Genomic DNA, 22,162 nt, shown 5'->3' with positions numbered 1-22,162 from the left:
CGAAGCATCACCCGAAGCTCTTGGTCCCCACTAGCATGCATTCAACTTCCCCAGATCTTCTCCTCAGTTCGTACGTCGTCAATCCACTATTAATCTAAATTGATCGTCTTGGCGAATTATGACCTTGTTCAAGTATGGTTCATGGGCCAGATCGTCCACGATGCGGTCAATATCACGTATGAGGGCAGCATATGCACCCAGTATAGTCGAGGAATACACCGAGGCTGGTTTTTGTCCATATATAGGATCAGCGCTGGTGTAGCGACATAAGATCTCTACTAATCACGAAGACTGGCCATCAATATGATCACTTCCGCCCTTCTCTCGTTGTTGGGTATCGTGCCCAGCTTACTCAGCATTGCACTTGCACAGTCTTTCACGCCTGCACCTGGTAACTTCCCAGCTAAAGGTGATGGCGACTTCGCAGGCGGTATCTTCAGCATCTCCCTTTCCGAGTTGCCAAAATACTCTGGCGCAGGTGGGACTGGACCTGAGGCACCCAAAGGAAATGGCGCGAAGACGTCTGGCTCAGGTCCCTATCCAGCGCAGATGCTGACCGACTCTACACTACCGGGCCACACCATCTTTGCACCCAAGACCCCACCAAGCGGGAATCTCAGTCTCCCCTTTATAGCCTGGGGAAATGGCGGATGCGGCCTCAACGCAGGCATTTACGAGCGTCTACTGGTAGAGATCGCCAGCTACGGATACATCATCGCCGCAGACGGCACACCCACTGGCTCTGGTTTCCAATCTGGTCAACAGTCCAAAGTACAGGACATGCGCGACTCTCTAGATTGGGCATTCGCTGGCAAAGCGAAGAAATACGGGAACGTGGATTTGACCAAAGTCACGACTGCAGGTCATAGTTGCGGGGGTCTCGAAGCCATGTCGACGGCGTATCATGACGATCGTGTTAAGAAAATCATGATGTTCAATATTGCCATCTTCCAGGATGACAGGAGGTACCTACTTAGGGAAATCAAAGTGCCTGTTGTGTATCTGATCGGAGGGCCGAAAGATATGGGGTATAATACAGTGAGTTTGCCTTCCTTACGTCTCGATCTTGATATTGTTCAATGCCAATGCTGAAACTATGATAGTCGGCAAAAGATTATGCACTTCTGAACGCGGGGCTTCCTAAGCTCAGGGCCAACCTCGATACTGGCCATGACGGGACTTTCGCTGCTACGAATGGTGGCAAACAGGGTAAAGCGGCTGTCGCGTACTTGGAATGGCAGTGGAGGGGTAACGCGACTGCTCAAGCATATCTGCTCGATGGTGGTTTAGAGAAGGATAAATGGGTTGAAGAGCATGCCAACTGGTCATGAATTTCCTTTTGTTGTTTGTGTGCAGACAATTTTGTCAGGGCGAAACAAACTGGCTTATCGCAGACTAGTCGAAGGAATTTTGTGCGCAAACAGAGTAGGGATAGGTCCAGAATTCTGTAACCTATCGGTGAGCAGTTTTGTCGTGGTGCAATTTTCGAGCTGTGGTGTGATGGCTGGGCGGAGGCTGTGGGCTTAGAGCTGAATGAACACCAAGTCACATTGCCTAGGCAAGGCATAATCGGCCATCAGCAACTTCGGAAAGCTCGAATGTATCGACGTGAAATGTTTGGAACTTGGATATAAGCAATACCATAGGATTGTTCGGCTGTGCCAGTGCGTGCAAAAGAGGGTCGCTCGGTGCCAACGTCATCGTCCTTACCCATCACCCAGCAACCAGCGCCAAACCATCAGCCAGGAATGCCCTTCCCTAGCCCCTAAACCGCCTAACTTCCTCACTGCCCGTTCTCGGCCCTCTATTAATAACCACCAGCGACGCTACAGTCTGGTTGCCGGGTTAGGCACAAACCCTGCAGAAGCGAAGAGCGGGCTGCGCGGCGGGGACGCGACTGGGTGGTTTGCAGCTTTGGGATCCACCAAGTAGTGAGGCTGAGACTCGAAAGGTGTCTGACATAGACACTTCTCCCTTCCATTGTTGCTGGAGGAATCCACGACATTCTTTGACAGATTTTACATCTCCTTACGTACACGATTCGAGGTTGCTGTTGTTGTTGTTGAACATTTGCATAACGCAGAGAGCAGACTCGGGAGCTCCGAAGCCTGCCCGTATTGACGTATTCGCAGGGCTGTGTGAGCTGTCTGTTTACGCTCACCCTTCCCGGCTTCCGCGCCCTTCCACACATACCAGGACTTCGCGGACTTGGGATATAAACAAAGAAGAACAATATGCGGATACCACAATCATATATTCAGAAGTGCAAGGTGGTGGCACATGTTTTCCAGGCCATCTTCGTCTTCATAGCAGCATGTCTGACGATCGCCGTTATGACCAAGGATGGAGATATCGGAGGGCCTACTAGGTATTTCTTTGCCATGGTAAGTAACGTTCTTTCCCGTTCCTTTTGTGCACGGCATGGTCTCGAGACCGGCCTATTACGACAGCATGGAGAAGGCTAACAGAGGGTTGCCTATAGTGTTTCCTATCCATACCCGCCATAATCTACCTTACAATGGTACCCATGTGGTCGCGCGCCCAACGCTTCGCCTCTGCCTACGCTTTCCTCGCTGTCGACGCTCTATACACTATCCTCTGGTTCGCGGCCTTCATCGCGGTGGCTATGTGGAACGCCCACGGTATCAAGGAGGGAGCGAAGAAGGAGAAGATTTCGGATGATGACCGGAATTGCACGACGTTCTTATACGGAGATGAGGCCAAGTGCAAAGTTAGCAAGGCTGCTGTAGGTGTAGGTGTCATGGTGTTGTAAGTTCTCTTCGCAAATCTGCGTGTCAAATATGCCGCAACATCTAACAACCGCCTGTAGCCTCTTCTTCGCCATCACAACGGGCGTATCCGGCTACTACCTCCACAAATATCTCCGCGAAGGCGTTATGCCCTACCAATCCTCGAAAGAGAACACACACTACGCCTCCGGCGACTCGGCCTACAACAACCCCAAAGACACAACCTGGTCCACCGAGATCGAAACCGCAAACGGTCGCGACTCAACGGATTCCCTCGATCGCCGCACGGATCGGGGCGGGAACCAAGAAGAGGATGAATATGCGTTGCTACACAGCACAGAGACGGATGAAGGCAGACACCCTGGCCGGCCGCTGAGTTGGGGTGAGGATAGGAATGGGACATATGGCAGTGGTGGCAGAACGACTGTACCCCATATGCGGAATACAGGGACAGTGGGAGCATAGCTGCTGGCGTGGATGCATTAAGTCCAGGCGGCTATGAAGAGTATAGGAGAGAGGCTAGCGCGGGGCCTCTGGGCAGTATGGGTATGGAACGACAACCCAGTCACGTCAGCCACGCTGGGAGTGGGTATAGCTTTAGTGGCGGGCCGGAGCGCCTGAATTAAAGAGGCGCGGTCCGAAGGAGAGACGGCAACATTGAGTGGTTTCTGCACATGAGCGCTTCTTTTGCTACAGTCGCTAGATCATCTTGCATTGGGATTATGGTTGGGTTTGGCGTTGTCTCTGAAACTCATATATTCGTCGTCTTGCGCTTTAGCGAACTGCTTTTACGTATGAATACTCATCTCTCTTCGCACCAAGACATCTCTTCTGTGCTTCCATAGCACTGTCGCGAGTACAAGTCTGAAAATAGCCGAGGTTTTGTATTATCGTTTCGCGAAACGTTGGACAAGTTCTAGATCGCGTTCATGTTGCCCATTGATTGTGTAGAACCAGTACGCGTCTTGTTTCTTCCACCACCGGTTGGGGAGGTAGGCTTCAAGCATATAATACTCGTCCCGCTGATACGGAAACTCCAAACTCGGTGGTCCATGTTTCGCCAGAAACGCATCCGTCTCTTCCGCAGCCTCAGTCTCCGTCATCTCAACATGAACACGTTTATTCCCCCTGTTCTTCGAGTGTCGCCGTATGGCGTGAATGGTGCTTTCGAGGTGCCGTTGCAGGATGGCGGCGTGCCATAGTGAATTCTCAACGGCTTTGCGAGCTATACGTGCATTGCGCGCTACCAATTCCTTGTTCCACTCTGGTGTCTGCCCACGCGGTATAATAGGGATCGGGGTTCCAGTATCGAGATGATCTTGCCAGTGCGCAAAGTCTAGAACTAGTCCCAGATTATTCCAAGTCAGGATGCAGGTGAGACAGGTGCACAGCTGGTGTGGATCTGGCGATTGGATGTGTTGGTATGGACGATTATGTATACTGAGTTGCTTCTGACGTGCGGGATCTATGAGGAGAGTTTGTATTGCGGGGTCGACGTCGGCGAGGAGTCTGGGCGTAGGGAGGCATTTGATGAGGATGTTGTACCGACGCGCGATGATGGCGTCGCCAATGACATTCGCGTTGGCTTCGACGAGGCTGTGGAAGCGGCGGTTGACGGAGCTGAAGTCGATTACGTCGCGAGGGCGAAGGTATTTAAGACTTTCGAGGATAAGCTCAGTTGGTAACTTTGTAATGTTCAGGATGGCGTCGCGTTTCTGTTGTCTCGTAGCATTCTTGCGCTTCATGCGCTCCGTCTTCTTGTTCTTGAGGGTAAGAGCTGCCGTTTTATCTTCGAGTGGCTCATCGTCGTCGCTGACAGCATATCGTGGCATAATTTCGAGGTGAAACGGAAGTGATTCGGACAGTGACAGCCCTGGGACCGCTCCAAGGTTGCGGGGAAGAGCCGCATAGCCAATCGGGTATAAGCAAAGTCCGCATGGTCTGGATATAGGCGATTACGTAGCACCATCTTCGCCACCAAAGCACGCGACTCCTCACCACGACTTTAACTTTAGGGAGGGAGTGGATCTTGATTGGTCATATCATGAGCACATCGGCCAAACTTCAACATGGCGTCATGTCTCATTTCTAAGCAACAGAGCATACATAAACACCGTCAATTCGATTTTGCTTTCTACCCTCGCATTTTGATTACAGCTGAACCACCTCTATGAGCATTGCCAGAAGACTTGCACCCTATACCAGAACAACCCGAACCATCCACGGCCACCGTTCTACGAACGTACCTCATACGGCCTATTACAACCCACACCTAGGGAGCCACGCGCAAAATCGTTTCTTCCAGTCTGAAGCACAATCAATCAAGATGACTACAACAAGCTTCTCTCACATCGACACCGACTCCTATTCTGGGAAACCTTGGGCCAAGGTTGACGGACCCGGCACCAGCTTCTCACACAAATGGCATGAACGATCCGTTCACAATCTACGAGGCCGCGAACACGAGTTCAACACCGACAACTCAGGTTTCGCAGTCTACCAGTACCCCGCCAAGGAAAAGCTCTTCACAGACGATTCAGCAGTACGAGAAGGCTACTACGCTGAAGTCGAAGCATTACTTCGCGACAAGCTTCCCGGTGTGAAGAAAGTCGTCATTTTCGACCATACCATACGAAGACGAGACAAGAACTCTCCCAGACAACCGGTCCAACAAGTTCACGTAGATCAAACGGAAGCTGCAGCAGAAGCCCGTGTACGCCGACATCTCTCTCCAGAGGAAGCAGAACACTTGATCAAGGGCCGCTGGCAATTAATCAACGTATGGAGACCTATCGAAAATCCCGCCTCAGACCATCCTCTCGCAGTGATTGATTGGAGAACAACCTCACCGTCTGACTTCATTGCCACAAACCTTCTCTACCCGAAGCGCGCCGACTCCATGGATGTCGATGACCGCGGAAAAGAGGTTCTTCCTGACCCAAACAATTACACATCCACCGAAGGCTATGAGGTCAAGGGCGAGACAATGTCTGTGGCACCGAATGAAAACCACAAGTTCTATTATCAGAAGGATATGACGCCTGAGGAAGTCCTATTGCTCAAGTGTTACGATAGCTTTGGTGAAGGTATGGCCTCGGGGAAGAAGGGCTTGGCTGTGAGGACACCGCACACTGCTTTTGCGGATCCGAACACGCCCGCAGATGCACCGGGGCGGCAGAGTATCGAGGTTAGATGCCTGGTATTCTATGAGTAGAGGTAGTTGCACAAATTCGAATACAGTGGCTTCGACCATTATTTCATAATATGTGTTTATGAGTTCATCTAATTGGTCTAGCGAGGCAGTGGGTCTACAACCACAGCCCAAATTAAGTATTGGTATCATGAGATGAAAAATAGCGTGAGGACGGTCTATCAAGCGGGCAGCAGTGAGAACACAAATCTAAGCTTTAGTATGAGCTTCGACACGTGCTTCGGTAGATTCCAACTCAAACGAATCAGTATCTTGAGGCCTCCAAAACTGTTTGTCACCCTTCATCGCGCGGATGAACCAAGGCTGGGCGCGCGGCGAGTCTGAACGGACTAGAGTGGAGTATTATCAGCATGGTTATCAGAAGACGGTCAGCATATGGATACACTTACAGCTCCAGTACTCTTTATTGTCGTAGTCGGGTGGAAGCAAACGTCCGCCAGAAATGGCACCGAGAGCCCACGTAGTAGTGTTGATGACGGCGTAGCACATGATTCCAGCGATGAGACCGTACGCGATTGAGTATGAGAAAGGCATGAACATGAGTGTGACGAAGGCTGGGATGGAGTCACCAGGGTAGTTCCAGTTGATAGCTAGCACACCCCGCATCATCATGCATCCGACTAGGATGAGGGCTCCACCTGTAGCCCATGGTGGAATGGAGGCGAAGATGGGCGCGAAGAAGAGAGATATGAAGAAGCAGATGCCCGTGGTGATCGCTGTCAGGCCTGTGCGACCGCCTTCTTGGATACCAGCCTGTGAAAGTTAGTACAGTGAGGACAGAACATGTTAAGATGCAGTACTTACACCAGACTCGACGAAAGCGGTAACGGGAGAAGATCCAAAGAGGGAGCCAATGGAGATGGCAAGAGCATCAGCGGAGTAAGCGATGGTGCTTCTAGGGAAATCGCCTGTGTCAGGGTCGACAACGCCCGAGAAACGAGCCATGGAGTACAAAGTACCCGTCGCATCCAGAATATCAACGTAAAGCATAGTGAAGACAGCCAGAGCAAACTGGCCACCTACATTAGACAGATCCCAGTCTTGTGCCAACAACGTATGCTTAATCGGATGGAAAGCGACAATGTTCTTGAAGAATTCGAAGCGGCTGTCGCCAACTGTCGTGCGTGGGAAGTAAGTGATTGCAGTATCCCGGGGCCAACAGAAGATCGATACCAGTGCAATGCCAAAGATCATTGAGCCACGAACTTTGTAAGTCATGAGCAGAGCTGTGAACACGCCGCCCACAAGGAAGCCGAGCCACATGGTGGGGTTAGTCGCTTTGTGGGAGAGACACGAGCCAGTGTCCGGGTCGAGGTACTCAGTTGGACAACCTCCAAGATCAAGGGGCGTTGCCTTAGCTCCCGTTATGGCACCAATACCAGCCGAGTACGAAAGTCCGATCAAAGTGAGGAAGAGGCCAATACCTGCACCACACGCAACTTTGATGCTGGCGGGAATGATGCGAGCCAGCCATTGACGAATACCAGCAAGGGAGAGAGCGATGAAGATGAAGCCTTCGACAAACACAGCAGTCATTGCCACACGGTAGTCGATTGGACCGGTGCCGTGGAAACCTACGATCTGATATGCCAGGTACGCATTGAGACCCATTGCCGGTGCGAGTGCAACAGGAAGGTTCGCAAGAACGCCCATGAGGAATGAGCCAAGCGCTGCAATGGCAGCGGTGGCAGTAACGAAGTCGCGGTTTATTTCGAGAAGGCAGAGAGAGTAGGCTTCGTTGTTGATGCATGTTGGGTCGACGGGATCGTCGCAGACACATGTAGCACCCGAGTCTGTGAGGACGGAGGCCTGTAAGTGGTAGTGTGTCGTCAGTACAGCTCTACTACATGCTACTAATCCGGCATGTATATCGGTTGACTCACGTTGACAGCGATGATGTATGCCATGGTGAAGAAGGTTGTCAGACCAGCGCGTAGCTCAGTGGTAAATCTTGCGTTCTTGATCTCGTTTGGCTTTGGCAGTCAGTACTGTGTTTTGCACTCAAAGTTCGAGGACGACGTACATGTCCTGACCCGTCAAGATGGAAGTACCTGCCCACAAAGGAAGCAGAAACCACATCGTTGAGAGCAGCCTTATTCCGTTCAATGAAGCCCATGATGTTTCCAGAAAACAAAAGCAAGACAATTGAGATGGTATAGCAATACTGGACCACTGACCCACAGGTAGGGCGGAGATCGATCTCCAGATATATTTGCTGTGCTCAAGGAGGAGGATGTGGAGGCTACACTTAGTGCAGGGGACGGGGCGTAGTAGATGTGCTCGCGTCATGCAGGTGCCCGTAACGATCCTACACGAAGTTCGTGGTAAGCCAAATAAGGCATCCTCCGCGATCGGAGATGGGGACTCCTTGAGTAGATGTGGTGACACTATGCGTGGAAAATTCTGCCGCTCCGTTGAGGCAAGTCGAACGGGTAGGTGCTGCTGTTTCATCATCTCATCCTTCGGTGAAATGTAACCGCGTATGCGCCATTGGAGAACCGTCCGTCTTGGACATGCCACCAGTACTAACGTAGTTGTCGGATTCGGGATGTGGACCGCACGGAATGGTCCACTACCATCAGCAAATGATTTCTACTGAGCCGAGAAGCGAAGGCGAGTCACGCAATGTCTAGGATGATAGAGTGGCGTGCCGTGTACGCTGCCTGCTTTGAACCAACTGAAATTCAAAGCGTTTCGGTGCCCTTTGCAAATGAGTCTAGTCGTTACGGAACACTGCATTCTCCGGGGTCCGGGGTCGATGGTGCATCGGTGGAGGAGTCGGACGTGGCTACAACAGGATTCAGGAACGAGAGGTACCTGATTGTCGGGTCTTCCAAGAAGTTCTAACGAGTCGCATATAGCCCCAACAGTGGCTTGGACCCGCGATCTCTGTTCGCGCCAATGGCTGATTTGCCGCTTTCCGAGACTCTCATGGAGGGAGAAGGTAAGTGGTCGTCTAGGAGACGCTAAAAGGAACTGGTGGCGCACATGAGATTAACTAGCCTTCGCGGGTCGTGCGTATCGCATTGCTGGTTATCGGAGGTGACATGCTTGCGCGACGGCATTGCTGTGATGTGTAAGATGGGCGAAGATTTTGGTGTTGCTTTCATCTGATACCCCTCTAGTTCGTTAGTTGCTTTTCCGAGTGAGTGGATTGGGAAGGTCACTTTTGTCGATCATCATCTGCGTCTGCTATCGATGGGGACACTTCGCTTGCTTCGGCGCTATGTCGGCAGCAACCGGGTATCCCTTGTCTCTCAGGCCTCCAACCACGACTGACTTACGGCACCCAACGCTGAGCTATTATCATCAGACTAGACACACTAGCCGGCTCAGTTGGCGAGATTGAGAGTCGTTCCCGTGTATGAGCTGGCCTAAAATGTGGTACGTGTTGCGACACATTCAGAGAGATGAGGTATTATCGAGTGAAGATCCCCCGTTTGGAGGTATTGTAGCTCCGTATTGAAATCGTAGACATGTTTCCAACCTTTGATGTCCCTCCCCAACATGCGGAGACAGTAGGAGCCCGCAAGGCAAGGAGAGCAAAGGAAGACGACACTACCAGACGATCCTTCTCAGCAACCTCACAGTCCTCCGGCAGCACACACAGCAGCAAACGTCAAGATGTAACGAGTTCGTCAGACTCCAGATCTGGAGGGAAGAGGGGCCTTGGCGGATGGTTTGGCAAGAGCAGTAAAAAGGGCATCCAGGAGATCGCACCATTGTCGACATGTAAAGAAACACAGCACCCAGGGGAGCTGGTAATTGAACCAGAGTCCGAACCAGAACTTGATCAAGGACCAGCACCACCGACTGCTCCCTTAGATACACAGCAGCAAGCACCTCAAAGACCACCTTCGCAGCGTTCCGAGCAGGTATCTCGACCCCTCCGCCCACAACATTTTCTGCCACCGCTGCCAACTCCTCCCCCCTCTACCGGGCTGCCGCCGACACCCATCTCTAGGAATGTATCTGCAGGACTGCTTAGCCCCGTCAGTATGCCAGGTACGTGTATATACTTCCGCAATACGCAGACGGCACGATTGTCGCTGCCGCAACTGCACCCAATGGCTCGTTTGAGCATGGATCGATGATGGTATTGCACAAGTATCATGCTTACACGCACTGCAGACAGGAAGTCACAGCACTCTACGATTTCCCGCGCATCATCCTTTCAATCTAGCATCACTCAGTCCAACAATAGTGTCTTTTCAGGTGCTTCGGGCTATGAGACTGCCTTCTCAGAAGATGCTTACGATGAGCCTCGCTCTTCCAAAACTCCCTTCAGACCTCAGCCGGCCTCTCACGCACCTTATTTCGAGCTGGTCGAGCGCGGTTCGCGGACTGGTAGCAGACAGAGTAATGAACGTGATCAAAGCGTCAAAGCCTCTCAAACACCCTTTACCCGTGCGTTAGCTAAGATGGAGAGTGCCGGTACTCGCATCATGTCTGCACGATTGAGTGAGGAGTGGGATGGTTTGGACGACGATGAGAGTTTCCAGGAGATCATGTTCGAGAAGCGGTTGTGGGCACTGACCGCCTATCAACGCTTAACACAGAACAAACCCTTACAGTCACCTGCCCACGAGTTACTCAGTAACAGTCGCCCAGTGGACCAGAAGAGAGTTCTCCAAGTACATGGTTCTCTAGGTGCGTTCACCTTCTCGCTCCGTATAATCTCACAAGGCTTCAATGCTAATTGCTGCAGCGGATGGATGGATGCTTGCAAACAGGTACCCTTCGGTAACAGTTTATACGCTGTCTTCCATAAAAGCGCATCCAGCTTCGACATATCCTGCTCCCTTGAATCATCATTCACTATATACCCCTTCACTTGCGTCTCCAGCGCCCTTCCCCGATGACTATTTCGATGCCGTTATCTCGCGTTCGGCAGCGACTGTTCTTCGAAACGACGATTGGGCTCGATCGTTCTTTGACTGCATGCGTGTGCTCAAGCCAGGAGGACAACTCGAGATGCTCTCAGTGGATGCGCACATGAGCTGCGAGGGACCCAAGCTATCGTCATGGGTTGATGAACATCTCTCTTGCAGATTAGAGGCCCATGGTGTGAGCAAACAGGCTTCAGACACTGTTCTTGATACGATGGAGATAGTGGGGCTCGAGAACATTCGTCGTGCTCGTATCGCGCTGCCAGCACAGCCGCCCAAAGCAGTAGCAAAGGGGGCACCATCTGCTTCACATACTTTTGGCGCTACCATTCCACCTCCTACGCCACAAGACACTTTAGACACTACGAAGATGATGGCTTTCCTCGGCCGCCATTTCTATCAAGACCTATACAGCAGGTTCATGAATATGGAGCAGGGAGACGAGTGGTTCTGGTCACATAAGGATATTCGGGATGAGATCGATCGATATAAGACAAAGATTGTACTTACCATTTCTATTGCGCATAAACCCGACAACATGTGTAATAGGGAAAGTTATTTGGATGATTAGACAATCTACTGAATCAAGGCACGGTTATGTTGTATCGAACATAGTATCCGCTTTTAGTACGTGAGAAGGCACTTAGGAAGGCTGAGAGTGTTGTGGGACCTTAGTCCTCACTCAGCGACGCTATCCGTCGTGGGTCTTTACTTATAACGTTCCAAGGCTCAGATCCACGAGTGACTATCAAGTGAACTTGATGAATACTAGTTGGAGAATAGCGCAGAAGAAGCGAGCTAAGACCATAACATATCAGCTTGCACCTGCTATGGTTCCGCTTTCAGGACTCACTTTTTCCAGAGCACGAACACACTCACCTCTACAGCCTATATTGATCCTTCCTCCACCTACTCATACCAGCGATAAATATCAACTGAGCCTAACCTCCTAGCAATCCCTCCCATTACACACCTCTCAACCGTCACGAACATCAATTTATACCTTACAATGGCTGCTTCCCAAATCGGTCACGGCCAGATCGGCAAGATTATCGAGGGTATGTGGAAACGGTCCACGAAGTGCGGATGACATATATACTGACATCGTATAGACATGGAAGAACTTCTACCTTCGCAATCCATTGACAGGGCAGACTATCGAGCATGTCGCACGACCTACGGCCTTCTATCCACGACCTACAAGCGCGCAAACGACTCCAATACACCAGAGAAGGATTACAAGGAGTTACAGACGCTTGAAAAGTCTCTTCGTCACCGTCTCTCCAGCCTCGATGCTAAAAGAGGTCTTCCACACAAATTCCAGGGTCCGCTCGACGATCTCAAAGCAGGAGTTGATGGAGCACTCGAGAAGGGCGCATCGATCGATTTCCTAATTCAAGGTCTAAAGGATGCATTGAATGAGAAGCCAGGTACTACACCTGCGCCAAAGCCTGAGCCACCGAAAATGGTATCCGAGAAGCGCTTCAAGACGGTGTTGGAAGAACTTTGTAGAGAGAAGGAAAAGAACCGAAAGCTCAACGAAGAGAACAACCGTATGATCCTGGAACTCAAACAGTACAAGATGAGTGAGCAAACGAGTGCCAGTGAGCCCCCCCTCAAGAAACGACGCGTCGATTAAATTGCTGACGAATTAGCCCAAGCTGGTAGACGACCTGGCGCAGGCTTCTTTTAAGGCGCCAAAGAAACTGACTGTTTTGCGTATCTTGCCGTCAACTCTATGGACTACGCCAGCTATTGTATTGCACACGAAATGCGAACTCAAGTCGGAAGAAACTGTTGCTGGGAAGAAAGGTAAGAGAAAAGGAAAGAAGTTAAATTTTTGGACCCCGAAGGCCCTGATTGATTTACCACTGAGTACAAGGGTATCGGACTCGAGCAGTAGTGCCGGTTTTAGCAAAGCGAACGTAAATGGAAAGATCATAGATCCGGAGCCCAGCAATGCACCAATCGGAAAGTATGATCTGGGAGTGTGTAGCTTGGGATATATGTTTTTTGCCTGTGAGCATTCTAACAAGGACTTTGTGACTGTCTCAGATAGTCTGATATATAACAACTTGAGCGTCATTTATTCCAATGGGATCCTTCAGACAACACAGAATTCAGACACAGTGGGGGTTTAAGATAGTATTATCTAGGAAATGCATCAGTCATTAAGATGCGAGAAGGCTCACATGACAAGCAAAAGAATCACAAGCACTGGACGCACGTTGAAAGAAGGGGTATATAAACATTCAGGATCACCTTGTCTAGAAGGCGAACATTACATATCGATCTACGATGAATAACATCATCGATTGATAACCAGTTCAAAAGCACTTGGAAAGTGCAAGGACCATGTTCTAAATACATGCAGACATGTTTAGAAGATGCGGTTGAAGAAACGCTTCCACGCGGGCCAGGTGGCGATCTCGGCACGCTCCGCGTTGATGAGGTCCCAGTCGAGTTCACGACGGCCAGTGTCAACGTCCATCTGAGCAGTGCGGAGCCATCCCTCACGCTTCCAGAAGTATCCGGCAACCCAGAAGGCAGCAACGACGAAGACAGCGAGGTAAGCTGAGAAGAAGTCGGTAGCAGTACCAAGTCTCTTGCCAATGGGAGAAACTGCAGTGTAGAACTAATGTCAATGTTAGCACGATGCACAAGATAAGCGATTGAGGGAAAATCTTACCTGAGCGATCAGGACAATCATGATAATGAAGAGACCGATCCAGGAGCCAATGACACCACCAGCAGCCTTGAATGGGATCTCATCCAGGGTGTGTCCGTGGTAAGCCCAAGCCTTGCGGAAGCGAATGTGGGCCAAGCAGATGGAGCCCCAGGTGAAGAGAGCAGCAAGACCAGACAGAGCGACGAACCAGTTGAAGACGGTCTCACCGGTAGAGGCCAAGTTCATGTAGGCAAGAGGACCCCACATAAGAATGAAAGCAACGGAGTACAGAGGGCGTCCAGCACGGTCGACGTAGGTGAAGCACTTGGGAGCGTAACCCTGGTCTGCGAGGGCAGTAAGGGTACGGGAACCACCGTACACACCAGAGACACCGATGGAGATGACGGAGATGAGAATTACAACGTTCATGAAACTGTCGAATCCAACCAATCCAGCGTTCCTGCCAGCAATGACGAAGGGTGAGGTGTTGGCATCGGAAGAGGAGCCGATCAGACGTGGATCCTTGTGCTGAACTAGGAGTCCGACGAAGGTGAGACCGAGAATGTAGAACAAAGTGATTCGCCAAAAGACCTGGCGGATAGCACCAGGAAGGGACTTCAGAGGATTCTTGGTCTCAGCGGCAGCGAGACCAACAAGTTCGGTACCTGAGAAGGAGAAAGCGGCGGTGACGAAGACAGAGCAGAAGCCCTTGAAGCCGTTGTTAAAAGCGCCAGGATCGTACCAGGTACGGGCTCCCCAGTATTCAGAATACATGCCGTTGCTGGGACCTCCTCCGAGAACCAAGACCAAGGCGATGATCATGAAGACGATGGTGGCGCCGAGCTTGATACAAGACGACCAGAACTCTTCTTCCGCATATCCTAGGGTACCCCAGACGTTGATTAAGCAGATGAAGACCCAGAAGACCGTGATGAAGACAGCGACGTTTACGGTTTTGGCGCCCTCCCAATAATGAATCGTTAGACCAGCGACGAGAAGTTCGAGAGGTAAGACGATAGCCCATTGGAAGACGTAGTTCCAGCCCATGGCGAAACCCCAGGAAGGATCAATGAAGCGAGTAGAGTAGGTGTAGAAACCACCAGAGACGGGGTACATAACAGCGAGTTCACCAAGAGCGTAGACTACAAACGAAGTTAGTTATGTCAGGATACGCATAGATGCGTGGCGTCTACATACCGACGTTGAAGATCATTATACCCATAATTGAGAAATCAATCAGGACGGAGGCAGGACCCTGTAGAAGCTGTGAGTCGATAATCGAAAGCATTTGAGCGATATGCAACTTACACCTTTGGCCAAGGCACCACCGGAACCGACGAAGAAACCAGCACCGATGGAACCACCGATGGCGATCATGTGAAGATGGCGCGTCTTCATGGACTTGTCGAGGACGACCATGGGGCCGTCTTGGGGACGACGCTGGAAAGACTTCATGTTCAGACCGTTACGGGTCATGAAGTCCTCCTGGTCACGCCAATCAGCGACATCTTCGCTCTGGCTTTCGACGGTCGGGTGCGGGACGCTGGTCTTCTCATCAGGCGGGAGAACCTTCTCGTGGTCCATGATGGGCGGTTGGACAAGTCAGTGCTGGGAATGGGGAAAGACTGGTGAAGACGAGAGAAACCCTGGGAGCGGCTGCTCTTATGGAAGATGTAGATCAGCGGGAGGGGGAGGCAATTGACATTTACCCAGTCCACGTTGGAGATGGACTCACGGAACAAGCGACAGGGACCCCCGTCCATTGATGCACGAGGCGCACGAGCCGACAGCTTGGCATCCCTCCATTACAGTGAAGGGCCAAGCTCACAACTGATAGGATGGCGCCGTATTTGGTTGGCTGGCCGCACAGGACCAGAACAAGCGTTCACCGCAAGCAGGTAGTGCTAGCAGGGACGGTGAATTGGCGCCCCGCGGCGGCTCTTGGGATTAGCTTGGGACCTCCCCGCAACAGCAAATCGGCCGGTGGCGTATAGGGCTTGGTGCGAGCTTCGAGGGAGCCCTTGGTAACGTTTGGTCAGACCCGGTCGTTGGGCGGAGATTGGACCCAAAGAGGACTGATAACAAGTGCACGAGTTCCAGGCCTACGAGTAAAGACGAGGAACGAGTTTAGCAACATTCTAGCACACTTTCTAGAACGCTGATTGCAGTGCTGGGCTGCCTTGGCTGCTGCGGTTTTCTTCGGAACCAGCGCCGCTTTCCTTGCCAGCTGCCTCTATTGGCGAATCGAGGATGGTGCAGAGCAACCGTCTTATCTGCAGTCGGATGGCCGCGCCTACTTGGTGTAGTCTGGAGAAGCTCCTCACGTGCCCCGCCTCCATGTGCACCTGCCTGGCCAGGTCTAGCGCGCTCGCTTCCGTCATCTCCGCGTCGGTTAGCCCGAGACGCGATGCCTCTCCAACAATACTGTTTGTCAACCACTCCATCGGTGGCGCTGCGAGGCGCTGCAGTCCTGCCATTGCGAATACCGCGAATAGGCATGGCCAAGCGCTCGTGATTACGGCGTGTGCTGTCTTGTCGGGCGTAATGAGTACGGCAGCATTGTGTTACATTGCCCCATCTAACTTCGCATCCTGGCACGACAATCCCTCGCTCGTTTCAGTTGCCTCGATATCTGGACCCTTTTGCGCTCCACCATCCCGTTCGAGAACAACGTTATCAACGCGTGGGGGAGGATACTACCGAATCCTTTGCTTAAGAGGTGCGACGTCGCGCGTCTTTGACACTTGATTGCAAACGTACCCATCTAACCGGCAACGGCACCCAGACCCACCGTGCTGATGCCCGAAAAAACCACAATTTTTGCCCCAGGAATTGCGGCCAATTACGAGACCCCGCTCATCTGCTTCCCCAATGGCCTTAGCTCATATGTTGCCAAGTTTGCTTGGAATTTCTTCAGTGTCTTGGAACGTCCCATATCGGACCAGTCGACAGGTCAATCACAACACCATGATCCGGCAGCCTGGCGACCATACACAGGCCCGCAGGATGAAGGGTCCACCAGAATCCTCTATCGCAATATTGTCAAATTCAAATTGCAAACGCTCGGTTGTTCGCTATTAGCGCTGCTCCACTGATAACCAGCTGTCTGAGCTTCGTATGTTGGGGTGCTTCGATCCGCGTCTGGGACCACCCTAGGATCCACTGTCACCCACTGGCATCCACTTGGACCTGGATGCCAGATAACCTCATGCCACACCACGGCTACGGAGAGTGACGTTCCTCATGGTATTCGTCACCAGCCGCGAATGTCACAACGGTATAACCCGTACTTCGAGCAAAATCAGCCTACTGCGTTCTGACCACAGTGTGCCTTACGCGAGAAGTCTGACCGATTCTCTCGCCGCATAAGCGGCCGTGGTACCCAGTACGACATGCCGCTTGCACCGAGTTGGCGGTTTCTCAAGCAATATCGCCGAGGATGAGGCCTGTATGCGCATTTACACGCCTTTATCACGATGGACCCAGAATTTTGCGCATAATGATCCTGTCGCAACTAACCTGTCCAACGATGCTCATCAATCACACTACTTCTTTTGAAGATGGTTTATCGTACTAACAACTCGGTGCCAGCAGCCTATCGAGTTTGCGCTACAGCCACCAACCATAAACTCGTCCAACGGGATGGCAAGCTTATACGTCATTGATGCACCATAGGTTATCGCTATTCCATCCGTCATGACACCTCCCACAGTCTGATTTGCGCATCGGAAAGAATGACATCTTTTGAGATTCCTAGGTCGATCGTCTTCCAAGTCTGCTGTGGTTCTAACACACGCTTCGCTAGCACGACGACGTTGCGTTGCCACTATCTACCACCATTCTCTACATCCACGCCAATGAACCCTCTAGGTATACGTCATTCGAATCCTGGAAAGTTTACAGTCTACTTTTGACTTCGTATTGAACTGAGAGCTCAGCAACTATCGCCAGTCCGTCGGACCCGAGATACCGTATATTCTACACATCCATATGGCCTAACGCTCATTTTACATAACGCAATAAGCTGTCAGGCAAAGATCAGTCTCGGAAGACTTGGTCTTGAAGCCTAGATATCCCTATACGTCCTCCACCCAGTACTATATTACTCTCCCTATCGACTTGTCGGCCGTCTCTACCACCAACCAGCCGTTTCCACATTCCTCTCATTGTCCACCTATTCCTCTTTCCTTTCTTTTTCTCATCACCTGTATATTCATTCAACTCCTTCTGTCCCGTCAGGAACAACGATTGATAGAACTCTAACCTCATCATTTCCCGCGTTCTCACAATACTAGCCATGCTACCTTTCCTCTCTGCGATATCCCTTACAATGTCGTACACAGAAACCTTTCTCTTCCGTCCAGGGCAAGGAGTTGGTGTCCACGGGAACAGGAAGCTTGGAGTTGGGAGTGGAGAGGTGGTTGGAAGATGAGAAGCTGGTGAGAGAAACGTCGTCCTGGTTGGGATGGGCGTGGGCGTACGGAGAAATGTGAGTGCCGTTGGCGATATCGGACTATCAAACATGGATAGAGGGGACGCGGGTAAAAGAGGTGTTGCCTTTGGGAAAAGGTACTGTTGGTTTGTTGAGAATTCTGGCGGAGCAAGGTACGGATTTGTTGGTGAGCTCGGCGAGACTTGTGAGCGGATAGATGCGAATGGTGACGGTGTGTCTGGATCCCAGTAGGATAAGACTGGAACGGGAGGAGCTTCGTCATCGGAGATGACCAACGCCGACATCAATGGGTAGGTTGCGCGCCGAGGAGTAGGGGGGCGGATGGTGCGCCATAGAGCTGTCGATGCAGTAGGTATGGTGAGTGAGGTTGGTCGAGGGCGGGCTGACGGCATAACCAGTACTTGAGTGTAGGCGGTTGACGGTGGGTAGCTGTAGAGGAACAGTGAAGGTCGAGTTTATTTACTTTCTCCTTGGCCTACTTCAACCATAATGCCACCTTGTTGATATACTTTTCGACAATCCCATGCAGGGTCAGTGTATTGGTTATTGACCAGGGACATACGCATGCTCCATGCTCGGAGACTGAGACTGAGACTGTGGGCGAGCACCCATGATGGAAACCTGAGTGTCTTGCAGGTTTATGGTGTTCTCGTGGTTCGGATTTTACGCCAAGTTCACAAGAAAGCTTCTGCAGCCGTTGACAAGACCCAAGCACAACCCCAAGCCTAGGTCAAGTTTCTCAAGCAGGTTGGGCGAGTATGAGAAATGGAACATGCATGCATTGGACAAGGATGGGCTGTGCGCTCGTAATGTTTCCGTGGCACTGAGACAAGGGTAGATATTGCATGTTAGATGAACGTGCAGTTGCAGACACGACCCATAGGATTGTCCTTGGCAAGGTTCAATAGAGCAAGTACTGAGCAACTAGACGAAGGTCTCGAAACTCCATCGTAGACACAGTGGATACATTCTTTTTCTTTGTCTCGTTGCCAGCTTCCGTATGGCTCCCTTGAAGGTTGTACTACACATCGCTTGCACTCGGTAGAAGTGATGAACATTGGAGATGCAGATCGAGTTGTTCCCATCGAGTCATTATGATGATTAAGAGATGTACAATGTAGATGTTCCACGGAAGATCATCCTGACCCAGAGGGTGGAGAACATGGCTGGACGGATGAGTCAGCAGCATCTGGGCAAGAAGAAGAAATGACGTCTCGCCAACGTTAAGCGCAGGCGCGAAATCCTCCGAATCAGGAGTTGCACTGATTGTTGTTTTTTTTGCAATACACAATCCGCAGAGCAATTTCCATCGACGACTACAGTGCAGGACGCTTCTCCGCAATCGCCAAGGCCCGCAATCTGCAGCTATTGACATCCAAACGGAAAGTTCGCGGAGCAGCCAAAGACCTTTGCGACCTCACCGACGCTGCCCCACCGTCGTCCGAGACACACCCAACATGCTCACACGAAGTGCACTGTGCCCAGCGAGGGCCTTTGCCAACCGCTTCCCGCCTGCGATACTCGCTCCCTCGTCCACGGCCGCAGCATCCTCTTTCTCCACATGCACACGACCAAACAAGCTCCAGCAACAACCGCGCAACAGCCCGACCACCACCCCTCGTACCACATTTCCCAGCAGGCTGATAGTACGACATGCATCGACTGCCCCCGCACAGCCCGTTGCCAACAACTCGCCCAGCGCACAACCCCAACTCACATGGAACGCCTTCTTCGCCCTACGCCGCACGCGCCGGAGAATCGGCCAGGCTTGCTCTGGAGTCGGCGCAGTGGGCGTGACCTATTTTGGTCTCACCACCATGATTAACAATGGCTATGACGCCACGCTCTCAGCCCAACTTGGTGGTTTCGACCCATTCATGCTCATGGGACTGAGTACCTTGGGCATGATGGCTGTCGGATGGCTCATTGGACCTATTTTCGGCAACCAGGTTTTCAATCTGGCTTATAGGGGTGTGCTTGGCGAGTTCACGCGGGTAAGTTGAAATCCCATGGATTTGCATCGAGTTGACATGTCGAATACTGATACTGTTTGGTGTAGAAAGATTCGGCCTTCTTTAACCGTATCAAGCGCCACCGCGTTGATCCCACAGCGTCTTCATTGGCGAATCCACCCCCGGATTACTACGGCGAGAAGATTGGCAGCGTTGCTGGTTACAGACGTTGGTTGAAGGACCAGCGCGCATTCAACCTCAAGACGGGCAGATACCGGGCCACCAAGGCTTTGTAATTCAGTCCAAAGGGCCACGGCGTCTTGCAGACTGCATAGCTCGCATGACACAAGCCAAACATCAAGCTGGAGATTGATCTGGCGTAGCAATGTACGGACCGCATCAAAGAGCACAGGGGAAACAGGAAGGAACACCTCGGCCTCGGGATTACGTGAGCGGCAGATGTCGAAGGTGATTGAGCGAGGAGTAGATACATACTCTTCTGTTTTCATTATATGTCAATATATTTCAGCGATGATTCCATCTTCGCACCTTCTCATCTCAGCCCACTTTGTGTTTTCATTTGTTCCAAAAGAGACATGAGCAGTAAACATACATGTATACATATGTAAAAGTTTCGCTATCCTGATGAATCACATCTCCATCTCACGAATTCACATATCACATAACAGCATATAAAACACCAGATAGGCTGCATCAGAAGTCAAATTTCATCCTCACACGAACATACTACAATCTCGCCCTCCTCCTCACCTCCTCCAACACATCCACAACCCCACCCCTAACCTCTCTAACCACGTCCCCAGCTGGCATAACCTCCTTAACCAACCCCACTCCACTCCCCGCATATGCCGTCATTCTCCCCCCATGCTCTCTCCACCCCTCATCACCCTTGCCCATCTCCTCCTTATACAACCTCGTATTTTCCTCCTGACTCATCCCCTTGTCCACCGCATCCACATAGCTCTGAGTAATAATCCCACGCGCATTGTGTGTCTCAGCCCAATTTGTGCCACGCAGAGAATCGTAGACTTTGGTGCGGACGGTGCTCTGTCCGCCGTCAGTGGTGCGCAGGACGGCGGAACGGTAACCCTGAGTTATATTGGCTTCTGGCGTAGCAAGGAGACGCGTCCCTAGGATACAGCCCGAGGCGCCAAGGGTGAGGGCAGCGGCGAAGGTGCGAGAATCGGATATTCCTCCTGCGGCTAGGAGCACAGGTTTTTGTCGAGTGTGGTCTTCTTTCTGCAAACACGCATCGATGGTGTCGTTGACTTCTGGTAGCAAGGTTACTATACTTGCTCCTTTTACCAGGCCGTGACCTCCTGCATCTGTTCCTTGCACGACGAGCACATCTGGTTGTACTTGTTTTACCGCTTCGACAGCTTCTTGGACACTACCCACTTGTACCCAGATCTTTGTTTCTGGAGATGCAGCTCTGCTTTTTTCTGCCCATTGTACAAGTGAGGCTGTGGAGGAAGGAGCAAAGAACCATACTGCTGCTGGCCGGTGTTGTGCGATGATGGGGATAGCCATTTCGAGATTCGCGCCCCAATTGATGAACCCAATGCCGATGGGCAAGATACCATTTTGCTTCTGCAATGTAGTACTTTTGAGTAGTTCCTTCGCGTGGCCAATATGAGACGCTAGATCCGAGACATCTGTTCCTGCGCCTATGAAACCAATTCCGCCTGTGTGAGTTTGTGAGTATGATAACGGACTAGTTACGTGTACTGGAGCGCGAGAAGAAAGAGAGAGAGGGAAAAAGCTTTGTACATGTATCTAATGTAATTCTCACCGCAAAAAAGAGAGGAAGAACAGCAATGAAATAGTGCTCGTTTCTCATATGACTTACCGGCTTTGGATACTTCAACAGCCATGTCCGCCAAAGCGATTAGTCGCATCGGCGCACCCACCACTAGCGGCGTTTGAATCCATGGGTAATCTTCTTTTAATCTTTGGATGTCGTCCATATCTTCTTCCTCTCTACTTTCAATAGCCTCTACTTTTTTTGAACCCGTGTTTACGTGTACTTCGCTCTGTGTTGCACAAAATTGCGTCTTCCGATAGTGCTGGTAGAATCCCGACTTTGAAACTCTTTTCTTGTGTATTTTACTGTTACCGTAGACAATTTGATAGATCGGTAGGAAGAAGGTAATTATAGGAATGGGTATGTTGTGGTGAGCCCGACAACGCGTGTTTGAGTAATGGTCGAATGATGATG

At 51.3% G+C, this 22,162-nt stretch overlaps 3 protein-coding genes across 3 annotated transcripts; 1 reads left to right on the top strand and 2 right to left on the bottom strand.

Annotated features, from left to right (window-relative positions):
• Positions 1-14,707: 14,707 nt before the first annotated feature.
• On the bottom strand, positions 14,708-15,102 carry ALTATR162_LOCUS10634 (uncharacterized protein; the record flags this gene model as incomplete). Its single annotated transcript, XM_043318272.1, has 2 exons — positions 14,708-14,773; positions 14,827-15,102. 2 exons carry the CDS (start codon positions 15,100-15,102, stop codon positions 14,708-14,710), a joined length of 342 nt encoding a protein of 113 aa, XP_043174207.1.
• A 4,326-nt stretch (positions 15,103-19,428) lies between these two features.
• On the top strand, positions 19,429-20,219 carry ALTATR162_LOCUS10633 (uncharacterized protein; the record flags this gene model as incomplete). Its single annotated transcript, XM_043318271.1, has 2 exons — positions 19,429-19,965; positions 20,031-20,219. 2 exons carry the CDS (start codon positions 19,429-19,431, stop codon positions 20,217-20,219), a joined length of 726 nt encoding a protein of 241 aa, XP_043174206.1.
• Positions 20,220-20,670: 451 nt separating this feature from the next.
• On the bottom strand, positions 20,671-21,818 carry ALTATR162_LOCUS10632 (uncharacterized protein; the record flags this gene model as incomplete). Its single annotated transcript, XM_043318270.1, has 2 exons — positions 20,671-21,629; positions 21,794-21,818. 2 exons carry the CDS (start codon positions 21,816-21,818, stop codon positions 20,671-20,673), a joined length of 984 nt encoding a protein of 327 aa, XP_043174205.1.
• Positions 21,819-22,162: the final 344 nt, after the last annotated feature.

Source organism: Alternaria atra (assembly GCF_907166805.1).
Source record: "Alternaria atra isolate CS162 genome assembly, contig: 34, whole genome shotgun sequence".
NCBI lineage: Eukaryota > Fungi > Ascomycota > Dothideomycetes > Pleosporales > Pleosporaceae > Alternaria > Alternaria atra.
Note: the sequence above shows the minus strand (reverse complement) of the source record. Positions and strands in the feature narration are given on the sequence as shown.